This window comes from Athalia rosae, chromosome 4 (assembly GCF_917208135.1).
Source record: "Athalia rosae chromosome 4, iyAthRosa1.1, whole genome shotgun sequence".
Taxonomy (NCBI): domain Eukaryota; kingdom Metazoa; phylum Arthropoda; class Insecta; order Hymenoptera; family Athaliidae; genus Athalia; species Athalia rosae.
The window spans coordinates 19,506,208-19,520,171 of record NC_064029.1 but is presented as its reverse complement, the minus strand read 5'-3'; the positions used below and the strand labels follow the sequence as shown (position 1 = coordinate 19,520,171).

General features: G+C 40.4%; 1 protein-coding gene across 10 annotated transcripts in view; it reads left to right on the top strand.

The window, feature by feature from the left end:
* The window catches only part of LOC105688379 (serine/threonine-protein kinase tricornered), an 81,201-nt gene that overhangs the window by 59,852 nt on the left and 7,385 nt on the right, over positions 1 to 13,964 (top strand). For 9 of the 10 annotated variants that reach the window (XM_012404629.4, XM_048654197.1, XM_048654195.1 and 6 more), the window contains 9 exons: positions 10,999 to 11,075; positions 11,196 to 11,429; positions 11,547 to 11,754; positions 11,886 to 12,003; positions 12,217 to 12,356; positions 12,493 to 12,693; positions 12,804 to 12,956; positions 13,081 to 13,239; positions 13,322 to 13,878. In XM_012404629.4, coding sequence (XP_012260052.2) covers positions 10,999 to 11,075; positions 11,196 to 11,429; positions 11,547 to 11,754; positions 11,886 to 12,003; positions 12,217 to 12,356; positions 12,493 to 12,693; positions 12,804 to 12,956; positions 13,081 to 13,239; positions 13,322 to 13,437 — 1,406 coding nt within the window. In that variant the 3' untranslated portion in view covers positions 13,438 to 13,878. Of the gene's footprint in view, positions 1 to 4,816; positions 5,273 to 10,998; positions 11,076 to 11,195; positions 11,430 to 11,546; positions 11,755 to 11,885; positions 12,004 to 12,216; positions 12,357 to 12,492; positions 12,694 to 12,803; positions 12,957 to 13,080; positions 13,240 to 13,321; positions 13,879 to 13,964 lie in introns of those variants that run through there. The other variant, XM_012404631.4, reaches the window with a different exon arrangement.

The window sequence follows — 13,964 nt, the reverse complement described above, 5'->3', positions numbered from 1 at the left end:
GAATTCTATCGCATTAATTGAAATAATAAAAAGGGAGGAAATAAAATAAAATAAAAGCAACGCCGTTTCCCTTTCGATGATCATCCTCTGCGGTACATCAATTTTCAGTGACGTTTATCACCTATATCCCGATAAAATATAAAGAAACTTGGAACGGCCGCTGATTTCCACTAATTTCAATTCAAATAAGAACATCTTGATTTTGTTTTCATCTATTCATTTGTTGCTTTTCATTTTTGCTATCTGCGCAGTATTGTTCGAAAATATTGCGTAGACATGTAATTGCTACATGTTTTCGGTACGATAAATATAATTTTAATACGATATGCTCCTCTACATTTTTATATTCGCCTATCGCGATTAAAAGAAATCTGATTGTTGTTGCGTCGGTTCACCGCATTTTCCCGTACTGTAGAATACGTTACGCACCTATACACTTATACGTACATATTGTATTGTACATATAGGTATATGACGTCTTTTGCGACGGATTCACCGGAAGCTGACAGATTTTATCTAACATATCGTACATACATGTACTACATAATTTCACTATACACGACTCGACGCATGAACTTTATCCGCTGTATACACAGATACGTAAATTATACGAAACACTTACGTAATAAAAGGGGAAAAAAAAGGAACGAACTGGAACAGGGGAGGTCAAATTCAATCGGATGATATTGTCGGATAAAAAGTTTCATACATTCATAAAATGGGATATTTGATATCTCATCGCCGGCAATTTGCAGAATAATCTCACCATCCAGTGCAATCCTAGTACATGCATATAATCCTGTACGGAGAACGCGACTTTATCCGGCCTTGGAATTCGATATACGTGTACATTTGTTGTGTAAGGTCATTTTTGGGAAGCCCCTCGACGATCGGCCGGAAATTAGATGTGTTCGTTCTTTTTTCTCTTTATTTCAAACGTTTTTTTCGCAGTGTCGGAAACGTCATACATCGGATCAAACGTTGACCAAAACGCCGATACACGTGTCGAGCAACTGAAGTGCTAAAAATTCACTTTTGGCATTCTCTTCTTTACCTCTCGTTTTTGTTCCTAGCTTGCGAAACGTTTGGTGTTTCCGTAAAAGAAAAATAATTTTTATCCGTGCGTGCGGTGCCTTCGCGCCCCCCACCTTTTTGCATAGGTACTCGGCTCAGTTCTAACGGTTTAGCAAACATTCCGCGACTCAAGAAGCACTCACGTTAATGCCGCAGACAAAGTCAAGTGGCTCTCAAAATTGCAGTTCTCTGTGACGCTGCTCCTCCTGCGGCTGCTGCGCTACGATGTACACAGGATTTGTGAGACGTGGCTTGGCGAGCTTCTTTTTTCTTCTTCCTTCGCGATCGCCCGGATTTCTCGCGATTGTTTGAAGAATTTTCAGCTGATGCCGCGAAAATTGATTCAATAATCCGCGTTAGAACTATACAATCGATCGGACCTTTCTCGCCGTTGATAAATTTTCAACGTCATGGATCGCGTGGTGTGGATTTCGGCCATTTCATCTATGGGTATGGAAGTACGCTAAGTTTGACGTCATTCGCGACGATCGTAAAACTCTCCTCCGATTTAATGCAATGCACACACAACGTTGAAGTACGATGTACGTACACGTGTGTTATACGTATGTGCGAACTAGTTACTTCCGTGACGAAAAAGTTGATTCGCTCGCGTACATGTGTACAGTGTACGTATGTACGTATCGAACGATGTTACATCAATCCACTCGGGAACGACACCCCCTGCGACTATTTTACGAGAACCAATATCCACGGTCCGCGGGAGGCATGTATTATATGTTATTATACGTGCATGTGGCGCGTACACGTTATCACATACAGCGGACATTTTGTTAATATCATTCGACAGATACCGCTTTCGTTCGATACAGGTAGACCGGACGAGCGATACTCTTTCTTCTTTTCTCCTCCTCCGAATTTGTTTGGTTTTTGATTGAATTTTTCTTCCTTCTGCTTTGCGGAACATACGAGTATTATCGGAGTAGAATATTTCCACATATTCTGCAGCTTGCATGAATTTATAGGGTTCCCTGGAATCGACGGAACCGTTCATTGCGCCGCTCCAGCGTCGTTAATCACGTTTTACACTGACCGTGGCCCTCCTCCGACCGTGTGATATAAGTTACCGGTATACGTCTTCATCGGCTTATCGTATGTATTGCACAATACGGATTATCCTCCATCGACGATGAGGGCCTGGGAAGAGGTCCCATTGATAACGATCCCACACTGTGCACGGGCAAAAAAATATAGATAGAAAAATTGAATTCTCGTCTGGAAAATTCACGAACTCTATGGTCGAAATCCTTTCGGATTTGATCATTCTCTCATTTCGTTGAAATGCGATGATTCGCGATGAGCCGATTTTTACAAATTACAGTTACTTCGGTTCCCCATTGTTATGTTCCTTTCGCATATCATCCGATCGTTTTCCCTCGGTCTTTGAATTTTCATTTCAAATAGCTCAGGTATTCATTTTCGCCTCTTATTCGCCCTTGCCCTTGCCCAGTCGCTCGCATTAACGATCAGCTCACACATATGCGCAAGTGTACGTATCACGTGCACGTGTAACACTCAACGGTTACTTATTACAGCTGCATTCGGTTACGCAACGGTTAATATGCAGAACTGTATGCAAAATTGCACCAGCAGGGAAGCCTTTAACATGTCAAACGTGCGGCATTTTTTCCCCCCTTTTTTTTTTAATGCACTTCGTACACATTTACGTCACGCGGCGCATACCTTATGCTTGACAGCGGCACAAGATTTCTATATTGTACACAGAGGCAAATAATCTTAGTTTTTTACCGGACTATAATCAACGAGTTTTCTAATCAGTGCAGATATCTTTGTACTATCGCATTCCGGATACTTCCTGAGTTATTGATTTATTTTTTTTCATTTTGTTTCAATATTGTTGATTTTTTATCTAGACCCCCCATGGTTACCATGAGGTAACCGATCTAATCGCGGGTTATAAAATGTGCACGGCGGAAAAGATGTTATCGAGATGTTTGTGGTTCAGATCCGATTAGTTCGTCGACAGCGAGATTAGTTAAAAGCGAGATTATCAAGATCACAGTTTTCGAATCCTCAAGGTCGTCAATGGGTTTTACAAGGGGAAAATGTATCTCCGATGTGACCGCCTCACAGCTGACAATGTCAATGACATAAATCCAACGACGTATGACATCGTGACCTTTAATGAATTTTTCACCCAAATACAAGTGTAAATACACGCGAAATCTTATACCGCATGTATTACCAGTGATGAATGATAAACTTCTCTCATATGTGACGTAGTATGTGTGCTTTGAGATCATTTACTTTAATCCATATCAACGTACGGAGATATAAATGTGTATATTTTTCATTGCGTAGAGACAAAACGTGATGTACCGAAGCAGCACATGTGCAGCGTAGGTATGCGTATACCTGTTATGTATACAAAACGAATCGTAGTAAAGTTGGCGTACTTGTGCATCGAGTCAATGAGTGACTAACGAGTGTAAGAGAGAGGGAGAGGGAGAGAGAGAGAGAGATGGAACGAAATGTGAGAAACTCAAGTAGAAGACGCGAGCGTCAAGGTTGGATTTTCATTAACATGTTTGTCTGGCGGAAAACGTCGCGACGAAGTGAAGCGGCAAATGGTTCAGTCTAGTTTCGGCATATTATAACTGAACATGATTTCGTCCAATCTGAACTAATCTAGAGGCGGGTGCAGGCCATTTTAGCGGCAAAGAATTTCCGTGTCGGCGGTGCGATCTTGGAGGATGGCGGATGATTTATCGCACGTGTCGCGCGTCTTGCGTGAGATTTGAAACTATGACTGCAGGGCATTGTAAAATGAACTTTTGTTGAAAAATTTCAACGGGAAATTCTTTGGAGTCTTTGTATGTGTACAATACGGGCGATCGATGCACTATGTACGAGCTGCTTTGTTGGAGGTGAAAATTGTTGAAGCTTTGGTCGAAATTTATATTATTTTTGGCTATGCTTTTGTTATTCTTCGACGTCGTTGGCTCGTGTTACGCGCAATTTTTTTTTCCCACTTTTCCGAAGCAAGGGGCGTGGCTCGAATTCAATGCTAGGTAAATTCGCGAGGTGCACCCGCATGATGAGCTTGAATATCGCGTACCTACACGCGCACGAGATACGTATAAAAACGACCAGAAACCTGGTTGCGAAGATTTTCGTAAGATTGGGCTATGGTATTTCCGAAATACCCCAGATCCTTGATTTTTCCACATACGTTGATACAGTGTTCTGTTATTCGTTTCGATTTGTTCAAGCTGTTACGAGAGTCAGTTTTCGATAAAAATAGCAAAAATTATTCAGCAAGTTTACATTCCATTTGCAAACGCGTGTTATGCTCGTCTTTATATCCGGTTACGAATCTATAACCCGCTATAAATATTTCCGAGAAGATTTGTAACTCCTCCGTTGGGTCGATCGAAAATTTTCCTAAAAATTTACTTCGGAAACCATGTAAGGCCCTCCGTCGGTCAAATGACGAGAAATTGATGCTTCCAAACTTGATTTACTGAAATCAAAAAATCATCTCGTCCTCGCAAAGCGAATTGAATTTATCTGGTTCGCAAAGTTAATCTCTCTGGAATATCCTTGCAACGCCTATCAGCAAATCTTAGCATTCGTTGACCAGAAATTCAGGTGAGAAACACCGAGAACGAAATTATTCTGTCGTTGTTGGAATCGCCATGCCCGTTGAACTCGGATGGCCATCCACGTCGTCTCGACGTTTCAGCGGGAGGTAGGCGTTAATAACGGATCAGCTGTTCGTCGCGGTATCTCGTAGTCGCGGGCGTCATATGCGCGCGCATTTTAGAGAGTGGTCAGTCAGGTCCGTCAAGTGTTTACCGTTGGCCCGTCGGACCGTCGGTCGCTCATCGCTCTTCGGCATTCGCCTACCCGCGTCGGTCGCTTTTGTCGCGACTCGCGTTCGCGTAGGACAAGGTCCGACGTCCGAGACCCGTTTCGAACAAGGTATGCTCGTAGCCGTAGCATAGCCGCGATCTCCGACTGGCCGAGAGACCGTCAAACTCACAGACTCCCGGTGCTTTCTCGCGCCTTTGCGAGGTACGATATTATCCTCGTTCGAAACGCGAAGCTTCGGCACAGGCGATCCGTTTAGCCCGAAATCAAAGTGCTCCAGATTCCATGAGTGATATTTTTTCCATAACCGGTCCCGAAGGACGTGCGGATTAAATGCGGGAACAACGTAAGTTTCTATTTTCCGTTTTATTTCCAATTCTTTGTTAATCGACGCTATCCTCAATCATTTATATCGCATACATTCGCGATGTATCTCTAGCCACGAGCGGTGACTGTTTGTCTCCGTGTTCTCACTGCAATTAATAATGTATATCTGGATCCGCTGCCGTTTATGCGTATACGCATAGTTGGGATGACGATACCGTAGAGAGGAATGGGTGCGATAGCCGGAGGCCTGCGGATCTTTGAATCTCAGGTCATGCACGGTGGCTGGTCGTTGGAGATACTTCGGAGCGACTGCTGGCTAACTGGTAAAATTCTTGCCGAGCGATATAAATACGCATAAATGAATCGAACGTTGAGTTTACCCACGTCTCGGTATAACCGACCAAAAACGTGGCGAAATTGTAATCTTATATTCGCATTCCGACCACTACAAGGAACGTCCGAAGGTGACGCAAAGTTGGTGCTTCGCCGACGGTGAGCCGAGCTCGGTCTGCTCGACTCGCTGCTGGTACATTTAGATTTCTTTTTTCTCATCTCTTTCGATCTCGTACGAAGCGAGCGCTGTTGCGTTCAGATCAGTGGAGTTATTCTCCCGCTCGTTGTACCTACGGCTTGGCAGGCACGGTTTCCCGATTCACTTCACCGTAGATGATCACGTCGAGGGCGGGGGGTTCACGAGTTGGCCTGTTGCCTTTCTCTACATTTTCATTTTCAAACTGTTCAAACTTTTGTTTAATCACCTCGATCAAATTCGAGGTCATTTCAACTAGGAACAAATACGACTCATCGATAAATTTCTAACTTCGTTACTCGCCCTACAAGTGGTGAGGCGAATAAAATGGAGTAACGATTCGATAACCGGATTGATTCAAGATCGGAAGTAGTCATTCCCTTTCACTTTATTTAACTTCGCCGAATCTTTCAATCTCAAGTCTCTCCGTCGAACCGTTATAAATATAAGGGTTCGAATTTCGAGACATGTTACAGTTCACCTCACCTTTTTTTCTATTTTTTCTCCTACTCCTGCTTCCGTCTCAAAGGATCGGTCTGGGTTCGGGTTGCTTCCTTTTTTCTTACCCACTCTCGTTTCCACGGTAAAATATATATCAGTCTCCGCCTTCTCATCTACATGCAGCGGTATTATTCGCGCAACTACATTTGATAATTGCTAAATTTAGGTATACCTATTTTATGAAAATGATGATATAATTTTCATTTCTTTTGAAAGAAAGAAACGAAATTTCATCATAGTTTTTATTTTTCTAGTCGCCAGCTCTGACGATTTTCGTACTTCACGTAAACCACTCAGCGGATATTGAATTTTCATTTTGTATAATTTTTCAGATCGATCACACCGGCGTATCCGTAATTATAATAAAATTTGATACTCTTTTAACGAACGCGTAGGTATTGTCGCGATGTGACGTTAGTAATTTAATAATCAGTAGGACGTATACTGAAAATTGCGGTTGTTTATTATCTCTGAGCTATAGGTCGGTATGCTTCGATGTCTCTGTGCGTAGATACGTGAGTATATTTATATATGACACGTTTACACGAATGTGTGTTCAGTGAACAATCGCGGTTATTACTACAGCGCTCGCTACTTTCAAATTACCTACCGTATGTATAACAATGGGATATCATTCGACTAGAAATAAGAATGAATCAGACTCTATTATTATCCAATAACGGTTGCAAAATATTAACATAATCTCTGACCCTTGCAGCAGAATTACGTATAGCGCCATTTTCTAAAGGCTTCTATAATATTTAACCCTGGCACACCGAGCTGATCCACTTGGACCCTCCCTCCTTTCTTGTTTATTAATTAGTAACATTCAATCATTTACGTACATTCTGCATCGGTGTACAGACATCGTTTATCGCAAAAGTTACATACCTTCAGCAACGTTCGAAGATGCGCGCAGGTCGCTTAGATCCGAGTTTTTCATCCATGGTGTTCCATTTTTTGAGCTTTTTTTCAGCCGTGCTGCTATAGAGAAAAAATAGAAAAAAAAGATATCCCTCTCATTGATTTCATGTCGTATCCTATAATTGATAATCATATCGTATGATGTTAATTTTTTGGTTTCTCTTTATTCCCTTGAAATCGCTCGCCCTTCGAAACAGAGCTGACGAAGCTGGTGATTCAACGTTACACGCATATAATATACATATATGCGAATATCGATTGTTGCTGCTAAATGAATAAAGTATTCGCGAGTTTTCCGATCTATTCATACTTATTTACAAACCTAGAACTACGCGATATCGTACTGCGGGCAATCGTGTTGTGCAGTGTGGTGCCGAATTTTAGCCCACTTGTGCAGAAATAATTGCACTCCCATTTTCGCTTGATCTGGTAGATAACCATTTTCACTTGCTCACCCATGCACAACGTCGCTCGCCATATTTTGAGGTCTGATTCACTTTACATCACATCATTACTCGTACGTGGTGTAATAGTTGGGAAGGTTAAATACCCGATTCTGTCAGGGGGAAGTGTGTAACTCACTGCGGGTGTTTTTTTTTTTTTTTTACATTTTGTAGGGGAGAAAAGGTATGTCGTGCCATCGGGTAAATTGGATCGTTCGGTACGAAAGTATGGGGCGAGTAATCTACACTCTTTGCCTGGTGGTCTGATAATTGCATACTAGGGTGGGTTGGAAATTTTTTTTTTTTTTTTACTTTTGTAATTCAAGTATAAAATCAAAAAATGACATGCTCTTTTTTTGACTTAAAATTGAAGTTGAGTACAAAACAATCGCAAGCGACAATTTTTAGATATTTTTTATGATTTTTGATGAAAAACAAAATTTTATTGCTGGAAGTACCCCACTTGATTAATTATTTTTTCAAAAATCGAGTGGGCTACCTCAAAATATCAAGTGAAAAAATTTTTCCACCTAATGATTACTCGATCGATTGCCTGAGCAGATGATTTTGGCTTTCAGATTTGGATTCCTGAGCTGATTATATGTGAGATTACTCTTGAAGAAGCGAAAAAAAATTCGATTTCTGAGCAAAAAATGAATCATGTTTTTGATTGGGTTTAATATGCTTTTCTGACGTATTTTGATCTCAGGAATCCAAATCTGAAAGCCAAAATCATCTGCTCAGACAATCGATCGAGTAATCATCAATTATTCGCTGTTGGGAGCAGAAAAATTGTAAGACACATCGAGTGGTTTTTGTCGTAGACCCACTTTGCTTCGTGGCATCTATGCATGGGTCGAAATATTCGAATTTCTCGGTGTACGAGGAAGCCCAAGCTCAGCTGGAATCAGGTAGCCACGGGCGCGCGGTTTGTTGTGGGGCGTCACCTCTGCTCAGCCCCCAAGGTGACGTCTCACAACAAAGCGCTACGCTGCTGGCTACGCTGACTCCAGCTAAGCTCGGGTTTGCTGGAGAATTGAGAAATTCGAATATTTCGCTCCATCCATAGATGCGACGAAGCAAAGTGGGTCTACGACTAAAACCACTCGATGTGTCTCATAATTTTTCTGCTCCCAACAGCGAATAATTGATGATTACTCGATCGATTGCACGAGTAGATGATTTTGGCTTTCAGATTTGGATTCCTGAGCTGATTATACGTGAGATTACTCTTGAAGAAGCAAAAAATAAATCAATTTTTTTCATTGGGTTTAATATGCTATTCTTACGTAATTTGAGCTCAGGAATCCGAATCCGAAAGAAGAATTGATCTATCTGTAAAAATAATCGAGTTATCCCCATTTCTTCGCATTTCTTGTCATAAATTTGAGGATATCTCAAAGGGAAAAAATCGTAGCTCATTTTGGACAACGGATTCATGTTCCTGAGGTCAAAATACATAAGAAAAGTGCCATACGATCAATTTTTAAAAATAAAAAATTTTGGTCAAATTTTGAAAAAATCGTAAGGGGTACTCCTTAGATACCCCTTGTAAGACATATCGAGTGGTTTTAGTCGTAGACCCACTTTGCTTCGTCGCAACTATGCATGGAGCGAAATATTCGAATTTCTCGGTGTACGAGGGAGCCCGAGCTTAGCTGGAATCAGGTAGCCACGGGCGCGTGGTTTGTTGTGGGGCGTCACCTCTGCTCAGCCCCGAAGGTGACGTCTCACAACAAACCGCTCGGGATATTATCCGTTCGAGCCGGGATATTATCCGTGTTTGAGGATAAGTACGGTGTATCGACCAATAGGAGTTCACGGCGAACCCTCGTCTCGGTGTAAATTTATGATGTTCGGCAAAGTTCTGCAGCCACAACTTCGTCGATGGTAATCCACGTCCACCCCACTCGGTCTCGCTGACAGTGTCGATAGGCAATTTCGAGATAAGAATCTCAGTTTCTACGCTGTATCTGAAGATATTTAAGAGACGAAATGTGACGATGTGATTATGTGGTATTTACTAAGATCATCGCGAAGATGATTTTTTTTTCTATCTTTTCTTTTCAATCCCCTTGTTGCGTAACTTGTATACCTTGAATAAATAAAGTTCGTCATTCATAGCTATTGTGTTTTGTGTAAAATCTTTGCGATGGGAATGTAGCGTAAGGATATAGTTTTCTATTTTTTGTCTTTTGGCTTGTTACGATTAAAATTGAGAAAGAAGAAGAAAACTTGTGACCTTGCTTCGCGAAAGTTGACGAATTTCTTCACTAATTGAGCAAAAATAGTTAGGTATGTCAGGACTGACGGAATGGACATTCGTACGGTATATTTTATCGTTTTTGTGATTATTCGTTTCATAAGATTCATGACACTCAACGATAAGTAAAAGACGCGTATAATTGAGTAATTTATCCTATTATGCTCAAAGTTACGCAACTAACTCTATGATTCACCAAACGATGACACCATACGCTATGATCTCAAAATCATTTCCATAAAATAAAACACCCAACTTGACCGTCGTCCATAATTTCAAGGTTTATACTCCAGTAGTTAGAGTAAATGTCAGAGAAAACTTCGTTTTTGAATTCATCAAAGCTCATCGTCAATTTGCCAAAAAACAAAGAAACAAAAAAACATGTATCCAGATTTTAAACGTAAAATCGAGTAAGATGACGTTACTCTGACGTACGGGTCTACGATGAGAGAAAATGAGCATAAAAGTACATAGTATTTAATGCCGAGTTAAAAGCAGTTATTAAATTTACTGTACGTACAGAAATTCTACTTATAGTTGGTTTGGAAATGGATGGTCGTTAGATTATGACTTTATCTTTTATACTAAATTACTGAAACTACAATATGCACTTGTCCTTTTACCGGTGATGATCCCTCCTTTTTCTATTTTACCCCTTCCTGTTTTTATCGTTTCCTTTTTGTCATATGTATGAAGATATGTATATGTATGTATCTCTCTATTATCAGCTGGAAATGGAATCGTATTTATTCTTAAATTGACGTGTGCTTCTGTGGCGTACGTCATAATTTTCACTTGGCAGTGAATGAAAGGAAACACTATTTGTTCCGATGCTGCTGTCAAGCAAACGACCGTGAAGGTTCATTGCGAGTGAAAAATATGTTTTCGTCTCGAAATTTGTTTCAAATCGTTAGCGCATTTATTATAACCGCATGCACTCGATATATAATGCTTTCGAAAACATGTATGGCCGAGTTATGCCCGAGTAGTGTGCAAGGATATTTTTATTCCCAATATTGAGAAAACGGTTTTTTTTTTGTCGTTAAAAATACCAACTATTTCATTTTTTTTTATTTTTGTTACAGGGGTGCTGGAGATGGCGGCCACTGAAAGCACTATCAGATTCAGCGGTCATACCTTGGACAAAGCTACAAAAGCGAAGGTGAACATTTCATCAATTTCCCAAATGGAATGTTTTGTTAATACACAAATTCGTTGATTTCAATTTTCAGAGACGATCGAATGATGGTGCCTGTAATTCTCTTTCTATTTCGTCTTCTAGGTGACGTTGGAGAATTACTACAGTAATTTAATAGCTCAACATATTGAGCGGAAACAGCGGCTTGCCAAATTGGAAGAGTCGTTAAAAGATGAGGGACTTTCTGAAGAGCAAAAACAGGAAAAGAGGCTGCAACATGCCCAAAAAGAAACCGAATTTCTCAGACTCAAACGGTCACGTTTGGGAGTTGAGGATTTTGAACCTCTCAAAGTCATCGGCAGAGGGGCTTTTGGAGAGGTAATCGAAATCAATATCGGTGGTTATTTCACTCGTTATGAGTTAACTCTGAATGAGAAGAAAAAAAGATTCTTCGATGGCTTTACAGACATATCAATGATTTTCTAATTGTTCCAGGTGAGGTTGGTCCAGAAAAAGGACACGGGGCATGTCTACGCCATGAAAATTCTTAGAAAAGCTGACATGCTTGAAAAAGAGCAGGTCGCACATGTCAGAGCCGAGCGAGATATTCTCGTCGAGGCTGATCATCAGTGGGTGGTTAAAATGTACTACAGTTTTCAAGATCCCATAAATCTTTATCTGATTATGGAATTTTTACCTGGTGGTGAGTGCCGTTTTAGGCTTCAACGATCAAGATTAAACTTGCTGAGATAATACAAATCTGTTTCCAATTTCAAATGTATCGAACTTGTTGAGGGTAGGTAATTTAATTTGAGTGGGAAATTTGTTTTTCAGGTGATATGATGACCCTTTTGATGAAGAAAGACACTCTTTCTGAGGAATGCACGCAATTTTATATTTCTGAAACGGCATTAGCCATAGATTCTATACACAAACTAGGTTTTATTCATCGGTAAGTTGTGCAACTATTCAGCATTTTTCATCCCCAAAGTAGTACACTAGATAATCCTTTGAAAAAGAGTGTGTCGATTAACGTAAATAAAAAAAACCTTCAACAATCGCGTACGTGTAAAGTTAAACAGCTTTTGGAGAAAATAAAAAGAATTCGCACTACTTTCGTCACTAAACTCGTTACTGGATAAAAATATCTGTTTTACTTTTACAGCGATATCAAGCCGGACAACCTCCTGTTGGACGCACGGGGTCACATCAAACTTTCAGATTTTGGTTTATGTACAGGCCTTAAGAAGTCCCATCGAACAGATTTTTACAGGGACCTCAGCCAGGCAAAACCCTCGGACTTTAGTAAGCACCCACGAAATTTATACATCCTTTAAATAATAGTTTAGTCACAACAAATTCGCTTTCAAACTAATACTTAATTTCGATGTGAGGGTTTTTTTTCAATCATTCATAAATATTATTGAACTTTATCTTGCAGTGACGTCGTGCGGCTGTGGTAGCGGTGGAGCGATGGACAGTAAGCGAAGAGCAGAAAGTTGGAAGAGAAACCGAAGGGCACTAGCTTACAGTACAGTTGGTACTCCAGACTACATAGCTCCTGAAGTATTTTTACAGAACGGTTATGGACCAGCTTGTGATTGTTGGTCTCTAGGTGTTATTATGTACGAAATGCTCATAGGTTTGTATAAATTTGATCATTCATTGGCTATAATTTTATTGTGCCATTGCTGCAATACGGCACGTACATGTACTAGGCAAAACTGACGATTGTATTTATTTTTTAAACAGGCTACCCTCCGTTCTGCAGTGAAAATCCTCAGGAAACTTACAGAAAAGTTATGAACTGGCGAGAAACGCTTATATTTCCACCAGAAGTCCCAATTAGCGAAGAAGCTAAAGATACCATCGTCAGGTTTTGCTGTGAAGCCGATAGAAGATTGGGTGAGAGTTTTGTTATCGTCTTCACTCATGTTCATTCGGAATCTAACAAAGTTGAAGGATTCCGTCGTGATTTTACAATTCGAAATAGAAAATATTTCAATTACTTTTTTTCTCACGTTAAAAGGATCGCAGAGAGGAATTGAAGAATTGAAGCTCGCGCCATTCTTCCGTGGAGTTGATTGGGATCATATACGGGAAAGGCCAGCTGCTATTCCAGTAGAAGTACGATCTATCGATGACACGTCTAACTTCGACGATTTCCCTGATGTGAAGCTCGAAATACGTAAGTATGAAATACTTACAATTAATCATGAAATTGTATTCCTAGCTTGTTTTTCGATTGAAAATTTTTGTTTCATTCATAGCGTCAGCACCACTACCGCAAGATGGGGAGGTAACATATAAGGACTGGGTATTTATCAATTACACTTTCAAACGATTCGAGGGTCTTACACAGCGAGGTACTCCCACCAAGAAATAGCAAGCCCCGATCAACCCATGCTCAACCGTCAACCATCAAATACAATTTGGTGGAACGATTGATCCGGTATTGGTGCATCATAATCACAACTCGCCACAGCATCATAATCCTCATCACCATCATCGTCATCATCGCTACCATCATCCGCTTACAGGCGAATGAAAATGATGACGGCCAACCACTCGTAGTTAACGAGTAATGATGTAGTTCTTGGAGGATTTGTGTGTGGTGAAATTATATGAGAAATCGACTTTATCCGTGATAAATATTTTGTGATAGATAAGGATCTATCCAATTTCTATTTCGTAGAAGATATGATGATGGATATTTGTGTACTGTGGAAGGTTGCTACAAGTACGAAAGATCTGCAAATGCGTTGGTTGTGCATGGATTGAATAACGATGATCGGATCACAACTATTTAGGATGGGGCGTGTAAAAAGTAAGTGGATTTTGATTATAATTGACTTTCGGAATATTGATGCAGAAGTTTTCCGATTTTTGTTTTCAATTTGAGAAAATTCGCAT